At 42.4% G+C, this 24,128-nt stretch overlaps 2 protein-coding genes across 3 annotated transcripts in view; one reads left to right on the forward strand and one right to left on the reverse strand.

Moving 5' to 3' along the window:
- The window catches only part of LOC310948422 (alpha-1,3-mannosyl-glycoprotein 4-beta-N-acetylglucosaminyltransferase B), a 54,454-nt gene extending 47,600 nt beyond the window's left edge, over positions 1-6,854 (forward strand). The window contains exons 14-15 of the mRNA XM_083915541.1: positions 864-976; positions 6,600-6,854. Of these exons, the coding sequence (XP_083771667.1) occupies positions 864-976; positions 6,600-6,617 (131 nt within the window). The 3' untranslated portion in view covers positions 6,618-6,854. The remainder of the gene's footprint in view (positions 1-863; positions 977-6,599) is intronic.
- A 10,535-nt stretch (positions 6,855-17,389) lies between these two features.
- LOC310948062 (short coiled-coil protein B-like) lies at positions 17,390-23,213 on the reverse strand. Of its 2 annotated transcripts, none has more exons than XM_083915066.1 (4): positions 23,074-23,213; positions 20,791-20,859; positions 20,544-20,624; positions 17,390-18,609 (listed from the first exon to the last, which is right to left on the reverse strand). In XM_083915066.1, exons 2-4 carry the CDS (start codon positions 20,804-20,806, stop codon positions 18,467-18,469), a joined length of 240 nt encoding a protein of 79 aa, XP_083771192.1. In that variant the 5' UTR covers positions 20,807-20,859; positions 23,074-23,213; the 3' UTR covers positions 17,390-18,466. The 2 variants fall into 2 exon arrangements, with proteins under 2 accessions (XP_083771192.1, XP_083771193.1); XM_083915067.1 differs by lacking the exon at positions 23,074-23,213 and adding an exon at positions 22,786-22,899.
- Positions 23,214-24,128: the final 915 nt, after the last annotated feature.

Here is a 24,128-nt window from a genome sequence, read left to right on the forward strand (position 1 = left end):
GTTCCTCCCCCCCCCCCCGTTTCCCCCGTGGATTTACAGTGGAACTAGGCTGTGTCTTAGCACGTAACTCTAGTTAACCTACATCTGCTTTACACCAACTTCCACAGAAGTCCGGAGTACCTCTCGCTCTCTTCCCCCAATAATTTCCTTGCGTTTTACAGTATCAGTATACAGTAACTAGGCTGTGTCTTAGAAAGTACCTCCTATGCAGTTATGTGCTACTTTGCCTGTCCTTTATTAGGAGATTTTTTTTATACTTGGCGAAGGTTGTCTTACACCTCAGGGATGCAATCCTAGTGTTTCTGTGTTTGGTTGATTTGCTTCCTAAATAGGGGATCAGCCCATTTAACTAATGTCAGCATTTAAAGAAAAGAATTAGAAATATCATAGAAAGAACCTCATAGAGGTTTAGTGATTTATCCTTACAATGTAACTCCTGGTAGCAGTATAAGTGTCCACAGAAAACAAAGCACCAATGGGCTCCTTTCTTTTGGATTGACTTTGGTAATCCACTTGAATGGACTTTACTGTGAGAGGAGCTGGTACAGGGGCCAGTAGGTAAGTCTTTAAAACACTTTTTAAATAAACTCTGTGTTCACTAACTACGTTGTTGGTGCTTTGTTTTCTGTGTAAGGACTCTTCTCATGCTACTGCAGAGGTTTGCTCTTATTTTCAGCAGTATTAGTGGTTAAAAAAGACGTTTGAATGCCTTCACCGTACTGCCCTGAGCTAATCACTATTAGCCAAGTCGGACTGTTAGCGACTCTCACGGATTTCTCCGTTAATAGTTGTTACATGAAAAAAACTGTCTCCATGGCTTATTACACTTTACAAAACCACAACTGTGCATGTTTGTGTTTCAGGTGCTTTTGAGAACGGGGTAGCTGAGGGAAAGATTAAAGAAGCAATTCAACCGATCTCAGCGCTACGCCTGGTGGTTCACGCTGACGCCGACGTCTGGGCTCTACTGAGCGAGGTGTGTGTGTGTGTGTGTGTGTGTGTGTGTGTGTGTGTGTGTCTGTCTGTCTGTCTGTCTGTCTGTCTTTCTGTCTGTCTGTGTGTCTGTGCTTGCTTGCGTGCGTGCGTGCAGCACCTGAATTACCGCTCAAATAAACAGCAGCACTGTGAAGGATGTTTACATATTGGAAAGTGTAAATACAGAAAGAATCCACTTAACATGAAGTGATTGCACAAATAAAGAAGTGCACATATTGACAGACAGATACACACTCACAGGTTGTGGAAGCGTAAAGCGTAGCACTGTGTGCTAACATATTAGCATACCCTATGTTCAGTAATAGTCAGTGTCGTGGCTATACAATACTAAAAATAAAATCCATACCTCTTTCAATACCATGGCAAAAAGTTCTTGGCACACAGTTGGCCCACTTTCCTTTTTTTATTAACAACCTATTATTAACCTGCACACAGTGCTTATACACACAAACTCAGTGAACAAAGAAAACCTGGGTTGTCAAATTGGCTAAAAGTGATGTTTCAATATTTGTTCTGAAAACAAATTCATATCAATTTTGTAGCAGCCTATAATAATAAGTTTATTTGATATAGCACCTTTTACAGACAAAGTCTGCGTCACATGATCTTCTAAAACAGAACTTTCCCCCACATCACAAGACATTGTTTAATCTTTGGACCCTCTGAGAAGAGCTGTTTCAGTTGAGTGTTTCCAGATTGAAATTTGTCTAAAATGTTGTGTGCAGTCAAGACAGCAGTGAGCTGTTTGGCCACGACTTTTTCCTAAAATTCCATTTGAGAGATTGACGGTTTGATCCCTGGCTCCTGCAGTATGTACCCTTGTGAAAGACACTGAATTGCGTGAATGTGGTGTTGGTTGGATTAGATTAGTTCACCCCCCTAACACCCCCTGATCTGACCTTCATCCACGCTTCAAGCTAATGGTCAGCTAACGCTATGCTCAAGCTTCCCGCTACCGCTGGAAAGACCTGGACTGACGCGGCAGGTCTGCTTCAAGTCAGCTCCTGTTTGGCAGTTAAAAGCTTTTGTTCGTACTACGCTGTATGACCTCTGTTACACTGAGCAGAGATAGACAGGAACATGGAGCTGAGGCAGTAGAGGGGTTAGAAATGAAAAATGAAAATAGCCTATTTATTTCAGGTAGCCTATTTTTGCACCAAAAAGATTATGAACTATAAAAGTTTAAAATGTAAAAAAACAAAACAAAAAAATGTTCACGTTCCCAGCGCCCCGCTAGGTCGTACGAACGCCCTCCAGGAGGTGGTACAGCCCCCGTTGAGAAACCCTAGACTCACCGGCCACATTATTAGGCATACCTGGTGCCTAATAAAGTGTCAGTGTGGTCTTCTGCTGCTGTTCCCTCTCTCCTAGAAAGTAGGTGGTGTTATGTGTTCACGGGTGCTCTCCTGCATTCCTCTGTTGGAACCAGTGGATATTTCAGTTACTGTTGCCTTTCTATTAGCTCCAACCAGTCTGCCCATTCTCCTCTGACCTCTGGCTAAAACAAGGCATTTGCGCCCACAGAACTGCTATTATATATTAATGACAAAGAAAGAGTTGTAGTTCTGCATTACCTGGGGATTCAGTGAGGTAGGATTAAAGGCTAGTTAAAATAGCGAGATCAGTTTGTTTTCACCGGAATAGGGAGCGTGGCCTCATGTGAGCCTATTTTGCGTTAAGGGGCCTAGAAACCTCCTGCATTATCAACAACCTCTGACTCTGACTTCCCCTTTACTGTTAATGTTCAATTCAATTCAATTCAATTTTATTTATAGTGTCAAATCATAACAAAAGTTATCTCAGGACACTTTACAGAGTAGGTAAAGACCACACTCAATGACTTATTTATGATTTACATAGACCCAACAATGCCTCTGTAGAGTACGGTGGCAACGAAAACCTTCCCTATAACAGGCAGGAACGTCAGACAGACCCAGCTCTCTGGAGGACGACCATCTGTCTTGACCGGTTGGGGAGGAAGAAAAGGAGAGAGAAAGAGAGAAAAGACACACAGATGGACAGAGAGAGACAGACAGACACACTTCATGAGATGCAAGCAAGCAAAACCTAACAGTAACTATAATAATATTTATAGTAATGTGAATATGACGTATATGTTAAGACAGTTAATACAACAGAACAGTAGAAACAAGCACAGCTAAGGTGACAGAATATGAAAATGATAATATTTATGGTGGAAAAACATGATCAAGGATGAGTAGTGGCAATAGCAGCTACGATACAGCTACACATTTTATAGTTTATTAAACAAGTGATATTATATATGAGTAACAATGATAATAGCAGCAGGAAGCGTCATGTAGGACCACGGCAGCAGGCACCACCAAGATCAGCAGAGACCTGCGAGACGACAAAGAACAAACAACTCCGGGGAAGAAGCTGAATTAGTAACATGCATTGATGAGACATGAATGGTACAGACAGAGAGGAGAGAAGCTCAGAGGATCAGGAAAAGTATTATCCCCCGGCAGACTAGACCTATAGCAGCATAATTAAGCAGAAGAAAATCTTATCGAAAGTCCTAGCTGTAAGCTTTATCAAAAAGGAAAGTTTACTCTTAAATATGGGGACAGTGTCTGCCTCCCGAATAACATTTGGGAGTTTGTTCCACAGGAGAGGAGCTTGGTAGCTGAAGGCTCTGCCTCCACTTCTACTTTTGGAGACTCTAGGAACGACAAGTATCACTGCATTCTCAGAGTGCAGGGATCTAGTTGGGTGATACGGTACTATGAGCTCTTTAAGATACGACGGAGCCTGACCAATAAGAGCTTTGTACGTAAGGAGAAGGATTTTAAATTCTACTCTAGATTTTACAGGTAGCCAGTGCAGAGAAGCTAATACAGGAGAAATATGTTCTCTTCTATTTGTTTTAGTTAGTACACGGGCTGCAGCATTTTGGACCAACACAAGACTCTTAACAGACTTATTGGAGCAGCCTGATAATAAGGAGTTGCAATAGTCCAGCCTAGAAGTAACAAATGCACGGACTAGTTTCTCTGCATCTTTCTGAGACACAATGTTCCTAATTTTTGCAATATTACGCAGGTGAAAATATGCAGTCCTTGTTGTTAGTTTTATGTGAGAATCGAAGGACATATCCTGGTCAAAAATAACTCCCGGATTCCTTACTGTGGTGCTGGAGGACAACACAACATCATCCAGAGTAACAATGTCTTTAGCTATTGAGTTTTGGAGGCCTTTGGGGCCAAGTACAATAACTTCAGTTTTGTCTGAGTTTAACAGCAGAAAATTGCAGGTCATCCAGCTTTTTACTTCCTGAATGCACATTTGAAGTTTATCCAACTGATCGGGTTCTTCTGGTTTGATCGACAAATATAATTGTGTATCATCAGCATAACAATGAAAATTTATTGAGTGCTTCCCTATAATATTTCCTAAGGGAAGCATATATAAGGTGAATAGAATCGCTCCAAGGACAGAACCCTGTGGGACTCGGTGACTGACTTTAGTGTGCATGGAGGATTTGTCATTAACATGTACAAACTGAGATCTATCTGATAAATATGACTTAAACCAGCTCAGTGCGGTTCCTTTAATGCAGATCAGATGCTCCAGTCTCTGTAGCAGGATGTGATGGTCAATAGTGTCGAAGGCCGCACTAAGATCTAGTAAAACAAGTACAGAGACAAGTCCTTTGTCTGAAGCTATAAGAAGGTCGTTAGTAATATTCACCAGTGCTGTCTCAGTGCTATGATTTGCTCTAAATCCTGACTGGAAAACCTCAAATATCTCATTATTATGTAAAAAGTCACACAACTGATGGGCAACTAATTTCTCGAGGATCTTAGAGAAAAATAAGGAAGGTTAGATATAGGTCTATAGTTGGCTAGTACCTCAGGATCAAGACTGGGCTTTTTAAGAAGAGGTTTAATTACAGCTACTTTAAAAGACTGTGGTACATAACCTGCTGATAAAGACGTGTTAATCATATCTAATACAGGAGTGCTAATTAAAGGTAACACTTCTTTAAGTAACCTAGTTGGAATAGAGTCTAGGAGACAAGTGGAAGGTTTTGATGCTGAAATAGTAGAGGTTAATTTGTTAAGGTCGACTGTAGAAAAGCAGTCTAGGAATATATCAGGTCGTACAGTTTCTAAGGTTCCTGGGTTTGATGAAAAATTGGTGCCAAGCGAGTTGATTTTGTCTCTAATAGTTATAATTTTGTCATTAAAGAAGGTCATGAAGTCGTTACTACTGAGGGTTATAGGAATACATGGCTCAATAGAGCTGTGGCTCTCTGTCAGCCTGGCTACAGTGCTGAAAAGAAATCTAGGATTGTTCTTATTCTCCTCTATTAAAGATGAGTAATAGGCTGCTCTGGTATTATGGAGGGCCCTCCTATATGTTTTTAGACTTTCTTGCCAAACTAAGTAAGATTCCTCCAGTTTAGTGAAGCGCCATTTACTTTCCAACTTTCGCGATATTTGTTTTATTTCACGGGTTTGTGAGTTATACCACGGAGCTAACTTCCTCTGTTTCATTATCTTCTTTTTTAACGGAGCAACAGAGTCAAGTGTTGTTCTTAGTGAGCAAGCAACACTGTCAACAATGTGATCAATTTCAGAGAAACTAACGTTAGTGCAGGAATGTTGAATATTAGGATAAGGCATTAAAGTAAATGCAGATGGAATCGCTTCCTTAAATTTAGTTATAGCAATATCAGATAAACATCTAGTGTAGACACTTTTACCCAGAGGTGAGTAGTCCTGTAACATGAATTCAAAAGTTATTAAATAATGGTCTAAATAGGATTCTGTGCAAAGACTATTAAGTCATTAATTTCCACGCCATAAGCCAAAACAAGGTTGAGGGTGTGATTAAAACAGTGAGTAGGTTTATGTACACTCTGACTAAAACCAATCGAATCTAATAGAGAGATAAACGCAATACTAAGACTATTATTATCGCTGTCCACATGAATATTAAAATCACCTACAATGATTACTTTGTCAGATTTAAGGACTAAATTTGACAGAAACTCTGAGAATTCAGACAGAAATTCAGAGTACGGACCAGGAGCACGGTACACTATAACAAATATAATTGGCTGCACAGTTTTCCAGGTTGAATGTGAAAGACTAAGAACAAGACTTTCAAATGAATTATAATTTAGTTTAGGTTTAGGGTTTATTAATAGGCCTGAGTCATAAATAGCTGCAACGCAATGTTTAATGTTTGTTGTCACAGATGAATTTAATTTGCTGTTCTCCACTTGGCTATACCAGTATCTCAGGACACATTCCACGTGAACTGAAGGAACCTTAAGCACAAAGGGAGTGGTAAACACGTCTACCCTATAAGACCTGTCCAACTAGTTTCAGTGGGACATGACAAAAACCTGTGTGTGTGTGTGTGTGTGTGTGTGTGTGTGTGTGTGTGTGTGTGTGTGTGTGTGTGTGTGTGTGTGTGTGTGTGTGTGTGTGTGTGTGTGTGTGTGTGTGTGTGTGTGTGTGTGTGTGTGTGTGTGTGTGTGTGTGTGTGTGTGTGTGTGTGTGTGTGTGTGTGTGCGTGTCACAGCAGCCAAGGTTTGCTTAACACTTATTCTTGTTCCTGCCTCTCAGATACGCATTGAAGTTTGAAGACTGCAGAAAAGAGGAAACCACACACACCTGCCATGGATTAACACTTCACTACAGGAACTTTGCTTTCCAAGGATTCCATAAAGTGCCTAGAGTGACTTACTCAACTAAAACTGTAACATTAAACATTAGTTAAGTTATGGAGTTTGTGCATTGACCGGGTTGGCCACATGGCTGGCTCAGAGTATCCGTTTGAAGACACCCCACTTACTAAAGAGTTCAGTGTTAAAACAGCAGAGCTCCTAGATGACTAATTTATTACACTATTACATTCTATTTTGTTGTAACAAATAAAGAAAATACAGTAACCACTCTTCTTGAGAGTATTTTTTCCATCAATATTATTATTAATAAACCATCATACCAAATTGCAAATCAAAAAAGAAAAGTAATAATACATGAACAAATAAATTAATAAGAAAAATATTCTGTTTTTAAAGGGCTTCCCATGTTGTTTGTATGTAATTCCATCTTCTCATGTTTTCCTGTGATGACGCTGAATAGAGGAAGTCCTGTCATTTTCAATAAGAACAAAGCAGACTGGTTTTAACTTTCATTAGCTTCAGAGCCACACACTGGTACACAGAAACATGCATCTGATACAGCTTCTCTACATTCAACTGTGAATTCCCTCACCGGGAAGCATCACCTTAGCGTGGTGGGGAGGTTTGTGTGTCCCTATGAACCTAAGGGCTGTGTTGTCTGGAGCCTAGTGCTCCTGGTAGGGTCTCCCATGGCAGAGTGGTCTCAGGCGAGGGGCCGGACTAAGAATGGTCCACAAAGACTCTATGGAAAAACGAGGAAGAGGAAGAAGAAGAGAGACCCTGCCTGGATGAAGCCCGGGGCCCCTGTCTGGAGCCAGGCCCAGACGGAGGGCTCGCCGGCGAGCGCCTGGTGGCTGGGTTTGCCAAGGAGCCAGGCCGGGCACAGCCCGAAAAAGTGACATGGCACCTCCCCCCTCTCCATCCTGTGGGCCCACCACTCGCAGAAGGAACCACTGGGGTCGGGTGCTCTGCTGCATGGGTGGCAGTGAAGGTGAGGGGCCTCAACGGACCAGACACGGGAAGCAGAGGCTGGCTCTGGGGTATTGCAGTAGCTCTACCGCACCGTTGTGACAAAAAGAGAGCTGAGCCGGAAGGCAAAGCTCTCGATCTACCGGTCAATTTTCTTTCCTTCCCTCATCTATGGTCATGAAAACTGGGTCATGACTGAAAGAACAAGGTCACAGGTACAAGCGGCCAAAATGGGTTTTCTCAGGAGGGTGGCTGGAGTCTCCCTTAGAGATAGGGTGAGAAGTTCAGCCATCCGTGAGGAACTCGGAGTAGAGCCACTGCTCCTTTGCATTGAAAGGAGCAAGTTGAGGTGGTTTGGGTATCTAGTAAGGGTGCCCCCTGGGCGCCTCCCTAGGGAGGTGTTCCAGGCACATCCAGCTGGGAGGAGGTCTCGGGGAAGACCCAGGACTAGGTGGAGAGATTATATCTCCACACTGGCCTCGGAACGCCTCGGGATCCCCCAGTTAGAGCTGGTTAATGTGGCCCAGGAAAGGGAAGTTTAGGATCCCCTGCTAAAGCTGCTGCCCCCACGACCCGACCCGAAGATGAGATGAGATGAGATGAACTGTGAATTCTACTGTGAAGTATTGCATTTGTATTTGTCTGCCAACATTGCTGCAACAACCCGATGGTACAGATACATGTTGCACAACATCAGGAGGATACGTCTTCTTCTGACCCAGAAGGCAGCACAGATTTTGGTCCAGGCTCTTGTCATCTCATACCTTAACTACTGTAACTCCCTCCTGGCTGGTCTGCCGGCCTGTGCCATCCGATCTCTTCAGCTAATCCAGAATGCAACAGCTCGACAGGTCTTCAACCCACCTAGGTTCTCACACACTACATCGCTCCTCTGCTCCCTTCACTGGCTTCCTGTAGCTGCTCGCATCCGTTTCAAGACACTAGCACTTGCTTATCGTGCTTATATCTGATCAGGCCCAGCTTACATCCAGGACAGAGCAGTGACGTGCAGTGAGGGTTGGGGTTGGGGAGGCACTGACTCACAAGTCAGATTTACAAACATACAGTAGGATGCCAATTGGATAGGATGAGAGAATAGGAGCGAATAGGATGCTGAAAACCATTTTAAAACACCAGTGCCACTGTATATTGCAATATATCTTACCTTTACTTAATTGACTTCTTGCTTTGACTGAAAGTCCAGCTTTGAAAAATGTCTTAGTTTAGAAATCAAATCCTCCATTTTCAGGGGGAGAAATGACAGCTTGTCGCTAAGCTCTACAGCGTCGCACAGCACACTTCTTGTGTTTACTTTTTGCACACGGGTTAGAGTTCACCGTGACCTGGCTGATGGCAGGCTATCAGGCTTCTCACTATTGCCGCCTTCCTTGAGGCAGAGGTACTGCCTGCCTCATGGCAAGCATTTTCTCTGTGGATTTATGTCATATCAATAAGATGTAAATATTACACACATACGTGTATATATATAAATATTGTGTTATTTTATTATTTCGTTTCTTTTTCCTCTCATGATGACAGGGGAGGCAAAGCCTCACCTACCTCACCTGACTGCACGTCACTGGGACAGAGTCACTCGACTAAGTCACAACTGTTTGCCGTCCTGGCTCCCAAATGGTGGAATGAGCTCCCCATTAACATTCTGAAGGCAGAAAATCTACACATCTTCCACAGAAGGCTAAAACGCATCTCTTTTGACTGTACCTTGGTTAAGAAGATGATGAAAAAAAAGCACTTATATGTAGCACTTACTTAATAACTTGCTCTTCTGGTTTGTACCCTAATTGTTAAATGCACTTATTGGAATTCACTTTGGACAAAAGGGTCAACTCAATTAAATGTAATGTAATGGCTTCTTCCTCTGTCACACACATGCACACAGTGGTTTATTTACATCTTCAATGGGAAAAAATGAGCTGAGAGACCCAGTTAGAAAGGATGGAGAAAGACTAACAAATCTGCGGAATTTGTTGATAAGAAAAATAAAGAATGAAGTCAGTGGTGAAATTGAAACATAAATGCAATCACCAGAAGTAAAAAGCTAACATTAGGCTATGAATGACCTCCACCACCCACTAGCCTCTAACTAGTTGCACTAGTTCTAGTTCTGGGAGTTGCAATCTTGTCAGACTTTGACTCCGCCTCATTTACTCTTACCAAAAAAGGGCATGTTAGGGGGGAGGGAGATACGTCCATCTGGCTGACGTTTACCTCCGAGGAGAAGTGAGGGCCAGCGGCTAGCTGTCACTCAAGAGGCCACGCCCCTAATTATTCATGAATTTCAACCTCCAATAAAAAATAGCCTGGTACAAAAAGTTGTTATGGAGATATGACTTAAACCACAGACTAATATGTTTCTTTGTCCCAGGCATTAAACAGGTTTAATGATCCTGTTTAAAACGGCCTGTTTAACATGGAGGTCAATGAGAAACTGCTCTATTATGAAACCTGCCCCTAGTGGACACTTTGAGAACTGCAGTTTTTAGCACTTCCTTATTGGATCAACCAGGAAGTCGCTGTGGTGGGGGCTTGGTTTCAACAACTTTCCATTCACCAGTGACCCGTGTTACCTCAAAAACTATGCACATACAACCATCTAGTGGTCACAATGTTGTAGTTAAATTCATACATTCAAAGTCCGACTCCAGACACGTGTTTAAGTATTTAATAACTACTCTGCAATGAGTAATATTTTTTATATTAATTTATATAGTAATATTTAAAATCTGGCCTTGCCCCAACCTCTGCTGCTTGTGCTCGCATTTCCGTGAGTTCATGCGTTACCTTGAGACTCTTCAGTAACTACGTTGTAGCTTCTACGGGAGGTTCACGAGCAAGCTTGAGGTTTAACAAGAAGCACGCAAACGGATCATCAAGGTGACTTAACACATCAGAGAGAATCAGCCATATAGGCCTACATGTTTGATCTTCAGACAGGAGGAGGCGGGGCAGCGGAGCCCCTTCAGTGGATCAGCGGCTTGCGGTATGGCAGGTGCAACTCCTGGAGACCCGCAGTTGGATGAACGGACAGCGAGTTAGAGTTGCCTGTCCATGAAGCTAACGTTAGTGATCTGCAACAAAGTTATAGGTTGGTCATCCGAAACCCGGCATCAGTCAGAGCCAGACTTAGATGAGGAGTCTGTTGTCACTAAAATGGTGGACTAGCAGACGTATCAGAAATGCTAAGTGTAGTTAGCATCTTTTCTAGTTTCTGTTGTCTGTTAGCTTGTAAGTGTCAGTGTCTGACAGCTATGGTGACAGTGTGTTTTCTCTCTGTACTGACAGTCTGCTCTGAGCTGGAGCTTTCACCTTTCTTTGCCGATGTTGTGTTGAAGTTGGTCCCCTGTAGAAAAGTGTTTCACATATCAGACAGTGATTGGTTTTTGGATTAGTGACGCCCTTACTAAAACTGCCTGAATACGTTTGAATCTCAGAGAAGTGCACGGACATCTGCTTTTTCAGGAGAAGAAAGTGAAAACACCTCACTAGTGACAAACTTTGCTCAGATACGAGTCACTGTAGCCAATGTGAGACATTTTTAGGAGACAAACAGAAGAAAAACACACTTTGGAGTGGAGGTAGACTACTAAACATATATACATATATTCAATGACTCCTGCAGAATCCTCTGAAACAACATTCAGTATTGTGTCGAACATACATTACGTCAGTGAGCTGCTGTTACAGTACTCAAATCCCACTGGGAATATGTTCATGTAATTCTATATTTCATAACCTCAATACTTTCCGGAGCACTGTATCCAATGTCAGATACATAAATTAGACATTCATCATACTGCTGTGTGATCAGACCCTTTGGTTGTGGTTTGGTTGTGTTTTGACATTTAACATTTAAGAATTTTGGCTTCTTTTGTTAAAAAAAATGAAAACAGGGCGTAGTAGAAAACACTGTTATAGTTCTGGAAGTAAGATTAGAAGATAGATATCTTTGTATCATATTGTATCTAGTAGAGAATATTATAGCTAACCCTACTGTGAGAATACAAAGTCAGAAACTTCCAAGGCCTTGGGCTAGTCTCTACTCTCCCAGGCTCAGATCCCTACAGAAGCTCTGAAAGGCAAGGTGAAAAAAAACGTATATTCGGGAACTGTTGCCCAAAACCAAAAAGAAAAAGTCTCATATCTAGGAGATAAACTTTTAGTCTAGGCTGTTTTGAGGGGGAGAAAGCCATGCTGAATGCAGGGCTTGGTGCGTGATACAAAGAGAATTGAAAGTTCAGCCAAATGTAGCACAAACAATGGTTTTACCCTCTTAGTTAACTACAAATGTCTGTAAAACATAATGGAACTGTGCATAGGCCCGACCTGGGTTAAACAGTGCAGAAAGGTTTTGTAGATATAAGGTTAAATGAAATCATATTGGGAGGAGACTGAGTATTCCAGCCTCATTGGGCTGTTCTCTCTACCAGCACTCAACATGGCAAATTAGTATTCAATTAATAGTATTCCCATCAGGGTTCCTACAAATTTTCCATTTCTGAATTCCAGACTTTTCCAGACTCAAATTTCCAGACTTCTCAGAGGATTTTTCAGTCAATATTAAATATCTTAATACCAATTGTTAGATGCTTATCATGTCAACCTCTCCGGGAATCGTCACCTTTTCCTGGTGGAGAGGTTTGTGTGTCCCTGTGAACCTGGGGCTGTGTTGTCTGGAGCCTGGTGCTCCTGGTAGGGTCTCCCATGGCAGAGTGGTCTCAGGTGAGGGGCCGGACTAAGGATGGTTCACAAAGACTCCATGGACCTGGCTCCAGACGGAGGACTCGCCGGCGAGCGCCTGGTGGCCGGGTTTGCCACGGAGCCCGGAAAAAGTGACGTAGCACCTCCATCCTGTGGGCTCACCACTTACAAGAGGAACCGCTGGGGTCGGGTGCGCTGCTGCATGGGTGGCAGTGAAGGTGAGGGGCCTCGACGAACCAGACAAGGGCAGCAGAGGCTGGCTCTGGGGACGTGGAATGCCACCTCTCTGTGGGGAAAGGAGCCAGAGCTTGTGTGGGAGCTGGAGCGCTACCAGTTGGTGGGGCTGGGTTGGGGAAGTTTGGGGTCCCCTGCTAGAGCTGCTGCCCCCGCGTCTCAACCCCGGATAAGCGGTTGAAGATGAGATGAGATGAGATCAGTCGCACGAATGGTAACCATGGTAACCCGACACCATTCTACAGCCAGCACGATTAGTGTCATATCATCTACAGGTTGGCTGTGTTGTGTTAGTAAACTTGTTTTGATTTGTATATATTAATATATTTTATTTTAGAAAGTGATATAATAGTCTGGAAACATCACAAACATTTTTCCAAACTCTTTTCCCTTATCCAGACCTGGAAATTACTCAAATTAAATTCTATACTTTTCCATACTGCGTAGGAACCCTGCATTTAGTTTGATGTGGCAGGATATAGGCAGATTAAAATATACATTTTCTTTTTTTTTGACGTATGCCAGTTGAACGGATGTATTGATAAGCTATTCACTTCAATTCAATTTTATTTACAGTGCCAGATCATAACAAAAGTTATCTCAGGACACTACAGAGTAGGTAAAGACCACACTCTATGACTTATTTATGATAAACATAGACCCAACAATTCCTCTTTGTGTACACAGTAGCGTTGAAAACCTTCCCTATAACAGACAGGAACATCAGACAGACCCAGCTCTGTGTAGGACAGACATCTGTCAGCACTGGTTGGGGAGGAAGAAAAGGAGAGAGAAAGAGAGAAAAGACAGACAGAGAGACACTTCCAGAGATGCAAGCAACCAAAATGTAACAGTAACTATAATAATATCTATGTGAATATGACTTATATGTTATGGCAGTTAATATAGCAGAATAGTAGAAACAAGCACAGCTAAGGTGATAGAATATGAAAATGACAATAAATATGGTGGTAAATATGATCAATGATGAGTAGTGGCAAAAGCAGCTGTGATACAATGAGACATACCACTGATGGTGTTTTTATGGCTACAAACTTTATTATTTATAAGACTAACGTATAGTATACAGTATATGACTAATACTAATAATAATAGCAGGAAGCGTCATGCAGGACCACGGCAGCAGACACCACCACAATCAGCAGAGACCTGCAAGACGACAAAGCACAAACAACTTCGGGGAAGAAGCTGAATTAGTAACATGCATTGATGAGACATGAATGATACAGACAGAGAGGAGAGAAGCTCAGAGAATCAGGAACAGGATGATCCCCAGCAGACTAGGCCTATAGCAGCATTGCTGCTCGTAAGCCCTAGCTGTAAGCTTTGTCAAAAAGGAAAGTTTTAAGTTTACTATTAAATATAGGGACAGCGTCTGCCTCCAGAATAACACTTGGGAGTTTGTTCCACAGGAGAGGAGCTTGGTAGCTGAAGGCTCTGCCTCCCATTCTACTTTTGGAGACTCTATTGGCTTGTTACTCACAAGGTTTTATTGCACTTGTCACTTGTCTTCACCACCACAGTGAAGTGAACATGTCCTGCAACCCTAAGAGTTACTGTCTTTTTTTTTTCTAAGAAGTGTGTTAAGTTGTTGCTTCCAGAATGGGGAGGGATTTTAAGGGCCAAATCAAAATGTATATAATAACTCATGTATTAATTCATATTTTCATTAATTTGTACATTGATTTATTTACTTATTCATTCAGTCACATTTATCTTTTTTAAACATACTTTCATTTATCTATAGTTTACCTGACTCCAGCAGTTTAATTCTCATGGTCTCAGCATATCCATCTGGGAATTCTTGTTTGGAGATCTTTTTGTGAAGGGGCAGAAATACTGGATGCTGATTGAAAAAAAACATCTTTTAATCACCAATATACAGGCCAAATCAACCAATCAGTTCACTGAAGCGTATGACGTACAAACAGCGTCGAGGCAAAAATCAGAAGGTAAACGTGGGTTAAGAATTCTGTTTGTGTAATGTGAATTTACAGATCAAAGGCCCAATTTCAGGAGCCCGGTCCATATTCAACAGAAGGATCACAGAGAAAAAAGCCAAAAAGAGAAAAAAACTGATCTGCGAGTAAAATACAATGGAGCTGATAGATCAGGATGGGCTCCCAAGGCTAAGTTTAACCTGATGCAGTGATAAAAATAAAACGTATCGGTTATTTTAAAAGTCAGGGGGCAGACTCTGCCCTGTGATTGGTGGGTGAGCTTGGGACTGTTATACTGTTCAATCACTAATCAGAGGCTTTAACCCACTCCCTGACATTTGATGGATGATGTTGGCAGATTTGTTTATCTTACTGTAGCAATGCTAGAAAATCAGAGGTATATATAAATGAATCAATACAATTATATATGTGTGAATACATAAAGAAGTACATAAATGTAAATATGAATAAATATTTAAATGTGTAAATACATAAATGAATGCATATTTAAACATTTAATTATATGATTAATTATTACTGGATGTATTTTGTTTTGGTCCTTTAAGCCCTTCATACCAGAACACCTTCAGTGCTTGTAATAGATTCTTAGTGTGAAAGATGAACAGCTGCCCTCTAACTGCACTTCTTTACATGTCCTTTCATTTGTCTACTGCCCGTGTGTATGCAGAATATATATCAACAGTGGAAAAGCAAAGCAGTGGGTCACTTGTCCTTCCAAGCACCCTTAGTGACTCTGTGGGCATGTGAAATACGAAAAAGGAAACCTCACTGACAAACATTTCATCAAAAAGGATAATCACTTTATTAAACTAAAGTAATTTCCAATAAGCAACAAAAACAGCTGTACTGTATGTAAACAATGTACAAATGCAACAAGGTTAAGGGCATTTCAAAACTTCATGGATGTGCATAAAATACAGTATGCATATTTGTCACTGATTTCTTGAGGTTAAACTAGGCTTGGCCAGTTTAATGTTAGCATACATAAGTTTAAAAAAACAAACAGTGCTGCAACAGTGACAGTCACTGTTTGAGTAGTGTAATTTTCAAGAAGCAGCAACAAAATGGCAACTAAAAAGTGACATTGCACTGAAATGAAAAGCCAGAGCCTTTAGACCCTCCTCTCTTTAGAGGAGTTATATGCAGTAACACTGAAACCATTTTAAAACCACTAAAATACTCATTGTATGATCTACTGTGCCTGGCACCAATATTGTCTGATAAATAACAGAAGGAAAGGTCTTTCTCCTCTACCGTTCTTTTTTTCATTGCCTCCGTGCCATCATGCCAGGAAGAGTCGCTTAAGTTGTGTTCACATCGGCAGCCTTTTGCTCAAAGTGGAGGATGTAATTACTAGTGCTGTCCAAATGGAGCTTCAACAAATACAACTAATGCTTCATGGAGCTTCATTTGGACATCACTAGTAATAACATGCAAAGTCAATGAAAAGATGCAAATAGATGCATTTGTGACGGGCGATGCAAAGCATACCTGTGCGAGTTGAAATATTTGTAAAAGGTTAGCATTGGCGTGACAAATAACACGAACATGCAAAATGCTCGCCTGCGAATATTCATACTGGTGATGTGCTCGGCCTGCCAGATTGGCTCAACAATTACAAAGTCTACGGGCTTTTATTGTGAAAGGAAAGAACAGAAGGCGTGGACCTGGAGCTGTGTGCGCTGCCTGTGGTTGAAAGGAGTAAAGCCTGCTTCCTGTAATGGGTCTATGGACAGCTGTGTTGTTTTATAATCCTCATGCCTTTTTTTATACTGATTTATCGCTGCGCAATATTCATGTTCTGTGTGAAAGTACCTGTGACAAAAACTACAGTTAAAAAATATATATTCATTAAAAACGCCCCCAGTGTGTAAAGTAAGTTGGCGCAGTCGGTGTGAACACAACACAATGCAGCCATAGTGATGAGTAAGAGCCCTCACCAGCTGCCCAGCAACAAACACTTAGCTATGATCACCCAGGCATGAGACGTTTTGCCCCAAGGAGAAAGGAAATAATGTCAAAAGGGGTGAGGGGGTGAGGTAACAGTAGCATCACCACCTCCAAACATCATGGCAACAGCATGGTGTGGCTCTGGACTGTGGACATATTCTCCATGATAATGAATATCTGTGTACAGACTCACTGTGAGGTGTGAGGAACAGAAAACTAACACCGATGACATGATTTGGGTGAATTGTTGCTGTTTGAGTTGATTTTGCATTATTAAAGGTTGAATATGGAGAATAAGCAGAAAAATGCCGTCTCTATTGACTCTGGTTTTTGCCCGTCTCCGCTCACTCAGCTGCTGGGACAGATAACGCCCCCTTCACTGAGGCTCTGAAGCAGCTGCAGGATTGGCAAACTCCATTTCACCCAGTACCAGCCTACAGTAGCTGCACCCAACAACAGACAACCCTGGCAACCAGCAACGCCCAACGCTGTTGGCTGCTACCATGGAAACACAATGGGACAGCCAGTCATTGTCAAACCCGCCAAAAAAAAATTAAATATTAATTCAGACTAAATATGTTTTTTTGGCAAAGCAATACTTTCATTCTGTACCCCTTAAAATGCCCCATGAGATTCTACATATTCAAACTTTAATGTACAGCACAAAAAAACATACAAACACCTACTTAAGAACCAGTGCAGCACAATGGCCACAGTTCACACAATGTAAACTCTGCTCTCCACTATGAGAGACACAATTTTCGATTCTAAATCCAAAATTGATTAAGGGCGCAATCACACTGTCCCTCCGCACCGCGCCCTGGGCTTTAGGGTACTTGTCCCCCCCTCCCTCTCCCCCCGCTTGCCAGCCCGTTTGTACTCACACTGCCTGGGCTTCTTGCTGCCTATACGTCATCACGTCGTAACACATCACACGCATTGATGACGTCATCGCAATGCGTTGCTTTGTGTACAAATCTTTCCATAGACCTCAGGGTTTTTGTGCGTCTTGTCAACTGTTTTTGAATATTTTCATCGACCAAATCTGCAGTAAACACTCCACCTCCGCATCACACCAACGTGAACCTTTCGCCGCCATTGTTGTTGTTGTTAAATGTCCGCGCATTGTCCGTCCTTCTATTTTCTATGTCCGAACAGGCGCACATAAATGACATCAGAACCGCCGTAGGCCTCATGCTCGTGCTCGTACACGTGTGCATGCTCGTGCTCGTACATGTGCAAACGCGCTCTACAAAAGCCCACCCCTGTCAGACGGGCCGTGGACGGCCAGCTGGCCGCAGTTATGCGTGGAGCGGGTGCACTCACACTGGTCAAACGCACTAGGCTTTAGTCGAAAAACCTGTTTTGGCCCGGTGCGGAAGGACAGTGTGAGTGCGCCCTAAATGAGCTTTCAATGTCAATTATCCAAATCAACGAGTGAAACATTCCCAAACAAAGATGGCAGTCATGTCACACTGGGAACCATGTAGCCTCTTTTGAAAGAAGAATTTGAAAATGTGAATGACAATCATCAGGGCATGAAACCTTTGATCTCCACAGTCTAACAAAGGCAAAACCGTCAGTGGTGAAAAAGGATGTTTCATGGGTATGTGCTGCTCTCTCACAACACAGCTGGATGTTTGTTTAGGAGCACCTGTTTAGAGTTGGCGCTGCTGTTGCTCAGATGTTTGGGACTAAAGTCTAAAACATGCTTCTGAACAGATACGTTTTTCCTCACAGATGTGATGTATAACACTTCACAGGCTGTGGTGCCTAAGTGCTGATTTGATTCTCCCCACAGACTGTATAAAACAAACCATGATAAAGAGCCATCTCTGCACACTCAGACACGTGTTTGAGGCTCAGGCAGTATTAAAGGATCCATGATGTTAATCATTAGAGTCCTTGCTTCAGGTTATGGAATGTGTGTGTGGGGTTCTAGAGGTTCTTCTTATTTCCGTTTGCTCTTGGTGTCAGTGGTCTGGAAGACATTGGAGGCAGACATGAGGTTCTCAATGTACTGACCCAGAACCTGGTTCTCTGACTTCAGCTTCAGGTTCTCCTCTTTGACAGCATCCACTCTGGCAGACAGGTCTGAAGGAACACACACACACACACACACACACACACACACACACACACACACACACACACACACACACACACACACACACACACACACACACACACACACACACACACACACACACACACACACACACACACACACACACACACACACACACACACACACACACACACACACACACACACACACACACACACACACACACACACACACACACACACACACACACACACACACACACAGGAAGCTTTTTGTTTGATTATGTACATTAAAAATACAATAGAATACCACACAAACCTAAAAGAAAATAAAGTAAACATCAACAACAAACTTTATGAACTGCCATCTTGACCATCATTTCTTCTTCCCCACAGAAAGTTCTAGGTTCCAACAGATATGAGATTTTTGAGACTGATACCAATTTTTGAGGAACATTTCCACAGATTACCGAAGTGGTGGCAGATATGGTGAATTTCTGTGTGGATTGTGCAAATATGAGTCAGCAAAGGTCCTCAGCAGCAGCTTCCTAAACAAAGAACTGTATTAAAGAACATTTGATGTTATTTTACAGTATATAAACAATGTATTACACTGTCAATCGATCGTAGAAATTATCCCAGAGAAAATAAAGAATACATCAAAATAAAATAGATCATTAATTAAACATCAGTACTGTATGTTCAGTATCAGTCAGCTGCTGACCACGCTCTGCTGGACAAACTACAGAATGACATCATTTCTACATCATGGCGGCTGAAACCCACTATGCCCTCTTTTCCCTGCTCCATAGCCCTGCTCTCTGTATGTTGTGTGTTTGTTTCGCTGTGCTGCCCGTCCTCCACTCTCCTGTCAAGTCTGCCCCTGGCAACTGAATGTCCCTGTACTTGATTTGTCATCAGTGATGTGGGCAAATCAACACATATAGAGTGACAATAAAATAGAAGCCTGAAAGAACTCTCAAAGTTTCTGACAGGATAACTGACAGTCGCTGCTTGCCAGTACTGTGTGAATGCAACTCTCAACAAGATGAGAAATAGTAAAGATGCTCACTCGTTTCTCTACTGTACTAAGCATGTATGTTAATGTGGCTGACTTCTCGCCGTTTCACTCTCAGGATACTACCTGATTTCCATTTTATTCCTGTCGCCGCGATGAACAGAACAGCTGATCATGAAGTTGAAATGATGAATTATTTAAACAAGATCTCCTCATTTCACTACCAAACCTAAATAAATGTGTTGTTGAAGCTAAACAGGCCAGATAAGGTCCATTCAGAAGAAGGAGGAAGGAAATGATTCTCACTGCAGTGTGTGTGTGTGTGTGTGTGTGTGTGTGTGTGTGTGTGTGTGTGTGTGTGTGTGTGTGTGTGTGTGTGTGTGTGTGTGTGTGTGTGGACAGACAGTGTCAGTGTGACTCGACAGTCTGACACTCTCATGCTCTTAGGACATGGTAGTTTTGTTTTCATTTTCAGTCATGACTTCCCTCTACTCTCTGAATCAAACAAGATGGGGAATGACAAATCCTCGTCACTGCCTGTAGTTCTCTATGATTGGGTGATGGGTGTCTCTTTAGGGCAGTACAGGAGACGGACTGGCCAATAGTGGGATTTGGCTAAAAAAGCGTCTTTGCAGAGCAGAAGAAGTTGCCGAGTCCCTCGGCAGGGACTGTTGGGTGTGTGTATGAAGCGCGGGCATCAGATGCTCATGCTTGTCTGGTGGGAAGAGCTGGGGTCAGAGCTGAGGAGATGAGACCTGTGTGTGGTTACGTTCTGAAACATGAATACACACACACACACACACACACACATCCAAAAACACACACACACTGAAAGGTACTGCACTGGCAGATTAAGATTATGAGTGAATGCAGAGCTTCATCCTGTGTGTGTGTGTGTGTGTGTGCGTGTGTGTGTGTGTGTGTGTGTGTGTGTTTGTTGTACCCTCTAAAGTGTGTTGAAGCTCCAACACTTGGTTGATGAGCCTCGTCTTCTCTTCCAGCTCAGCCTGGTTCTCCATGTCACCTGCAACCAAGTAAGGTACAGTCAAACACCATGATGCACAGAGTGTGTGTGTGTGTGTGTGTGTGTGTGTGTGTGTGTGTGTGTGTGTGTGTGTGTGTGTGTGTGTGTGTGTGTGTGTGTGTATGTGTGTGTGTGTGTGTGTGTGTGTGTGTGTGTGTGGTCTCACCATCATCTGAGCTCATGGTGAAGTACTCGTCTTCCCTTTTGGAATGCAGGGCTGCGACTCAAAGGAACACTGCAAGATTCAGGAAGTAATGAATTTCAGTGTTTATGTTATATTTACAATCCAAGATACACAGGTTGAAGACTCTTTTCTGACAGAATAAAAGCCTCTACGTTAATGCCAAAACTCATCAAAAGCTAGTATTTGCAAGTGTCTTCTTCACATACACTGATGCCGGTGTCATACCCCTACTGGTTTCCACCCCTACTGGTTTCCCTATGTAGTGTTTCTCAAATAGCAGCAGCTGTGCTCAGCCTCTGTCGCCAGATTTGTCACACATTCACAAACATACAGGCGATTTTCACTTTGGGTTCAGTCTTTCCCCAGTCTGACACCAAACATAATGTTTCCATCAGACCCACATAATTGAACTTTATAAATGGCATGTCCTGGTTTGGGGGATGTTTTCTGCAGCAGGAGTTGGGCCTCTTGTACAGCTCCATGGCAGGGAGAATACAAATGTTTATGTGAACCTCCTTCAGCAATATGCAAATACCTTCACTGTTATTGTCTCCCAATCAGCTGAAATTTTCATACAAGACAATGTCCCCTGTCACACTGTAAAACAGGTGAGGCAGTTCACTGAAGCTAAAGATAGAGAAACAATGAAATGTCCAGCCCAGAGTCCAGATCTAAACCCCATAGAGAATCTCTGGAAAGTCCTTGGTAATAAAGTAATGTCTAAGGGCGCACTCCCACTGTCCATCTGTACCGTGTCCCGTGCTTTAGGGTACTTGTCCCCCCCTCCCTCTCTCCCCACGGGCCAGGCCCATTTGTACTCACACTACCTGGGCCTCAGCGAAAGCTTCTTGCTGCCTATACGTCATCACGCAGTAACACGTCACACACATTGATTGAAATCATCGCGATGCGTCGCTTTGTTTACAAATCTTTTCATAGACCTCTGAGTTTTTGTGCATCTTGTTGACTATTTTTGAATATTTTCATCCGACCAAATCTGCAGTAAACACTCCACCTCCGCATCACACCAATGTGAACCTTTCGCCACCATTGTTTTAAATGTCCGTGCATGGTCAGTCCTTCTTTTTTTCTATGTCCGAACAGGCACACATAAAATGTCGTCAGAGCCGCCGTAGGCCTCATGCTCATACACGTGCTGACGCTCATGCTCGTACATGTGCAAATGTGCGAAATGTGCGAAAGCCCACCTGTCTCCCACTGTCCATCCGTACCGTGCCCCGTGCTTTAGGGTACTTGTCCCCCCTCCCTCTCACCCCGCGGCCCGTTTGTACTCACACTACCTGGGCCTCTGCGAATGATTCTTGCTGCCTATACGTCATCACGCCGTAACACGTCACATGCATCGATTGACGTCATCGCGATGCGTCACTTTGTTTACAAATCTTTCCATAGACCTCTAAAATAGCTGCAACCAAAGCATGCGCTGCATGGGTCAAAATACAAGATGGTGACAGTGCCTTGATGACGTCAGTCGAGGTTCATTCTATATATTCAGAGTTTCATTCAATATATTCAGAGTTTCATTCCATAAATTCAGAGTTTCATTCTATATATTCAGAGTTTCATTCTATATATTCAGAGTTTCATTCTATATATTCAGAGTTTCATTCAATATATTCAGAGTTTCATTCCATATATTCAGAGTTTCATTCCATATATTCAGAGTTTCATTCCATATATTCAAGGTTCATTCCATATATTCAGAGTTTCATTCCATATATTCAGAGTTTCATTCCATATATTCAGAGTTTCATTCCATATATTCAGAGTTTCATTCAATATATTCAGAGTTTCATTCCATATATTCAAGGTTCATTCAATATATTCAAATATTCATTTCCTGAGCGGCATGCCATAACATATATACACAAACACACATACAGATATATGTATGTGTTTCTCATTATGATCTAAAGATGCGTCGTACTCGTAGCTGAGTGAAGTTACGTCCCATACCCTGTGTGGTAATGTCCACAGCATTACAGACCGTGAATACAGCAGACCTCAGCCCAGCAGCTACAGTATGGCAGGCCGACTGTCTCTGGAATACTTTTGGCTTGTTAGCTTGTTATTCGAACGGGTGACAGAGGAGGCCAGCAGGCGGACAACTGAACAAACCCTGAGCCAGGCCTGCTGCTGACTAGCGGTTAGCATGCTAACATCAATAGCATATGCTGTTTGCATCTAGTGCCACACATAGTAACGGTTGGCCTACAGTGAATAAACAATATTGTAAAGACATACCTTACGACGAGCAACAACTACTGCGCTCACATGCAGACTTTCGACCAAAAACAACCAAAGGGTTTGTATTTTTCTTCTTGTTCTTGTTCTTCTTCTTCTTGTTCTTGTTTATTGGCGGGTTGCAACCATAACTTTCTTTGGTGCACACCGCCACCAGCTGTATCGGAGTATGGAACACCACTATCATCAAAAGAGAGGAAAGAGGAAATCAAATAAATAATAAATTTATAAAAAGGGGGGTGTTATATAAACACTTATATAAATCATTTGAAATAACCCTGTCTCATTTAATCACTTGCTGAGTGCCTTCTGTGTAAGTGACACACCCTCTCCTGTTGTTCCGGACTCCACAATCTTCCTGCTCTCTTCACTTCACCAGCCAACCTCCTTCTCTCCTCTGTGTATCTATCACTCCATCAACACATGTTATTCACTTTCTGTTGTCCACATTCACACTCATCCATTCCACTTTTTCCTATTAAAAATAAAGTTTGCTCTAGTCCTGTGTGTCCTGTTCTCATTCTTGTCAGCACTGTTTCCTCCCTTCTATTTTTCCTTTTAAAACCATGTGCACTCACATATTTTTGTATATTCTAATTATTTCTTCCAGTGATGTCTCTGTTCCACATAGCTTGCCTCTTTTGTATTACTTCTTTTTTTTAATATTGCTTTACCTTATGCTTTTCCAAAATACATATCTATTGCATTATTTAGGAGGAAAGCCAAAACAGACACTCAACCCCTATTCATCGGGGGAAAGCAGGTGGAAAGGGGAACGGATTTACGGTTTCACACCACAACTACCATCAAGAAAGCACAACAGAGACTCACTCCCCACCCTTGGAGAACTGTACAGCTCTCGCTGTCTTAGTAGGGCTAAAAACATTCTAAGGGATTCGTTCCACCCAGGTCACCAACACTTAGTTATTGAGTTAACTCAAAGACTAACAGACTTAAGAACAGTTTCTATCTAAAAGCTATAACAGTGCTGAACACCGCAAATACCTTTACCTATGATGGTCCATGATGCTCAGGGTCTCTGCAATCTACTGTTT

This window comes from Echiichthys vipera (genome assembly GCF_963691815.1).
Source record: "Echiichthys vipera genome assembly, chromosome: 6".
Lineage (NCBI taxonomy): Eukaryota > Metazoa > Chordata > Actinopteri > Perciformes > Trachinidae > Echiichthys > Echiichthys vipera.

What these genes read in the sequence shown, in the direction of transcription:
- LOC310948062 (XM_083915066.1), bottom strand. An exon ending in GCTTCAACACACTTTAGAGG is followed by an intron (nt 18,610 to 20,543) that starts GTACAACAAACA and finishes GTGTTCCTTCAG; the next exon opens with ACCTGTCTGCCAGAGTGGAT.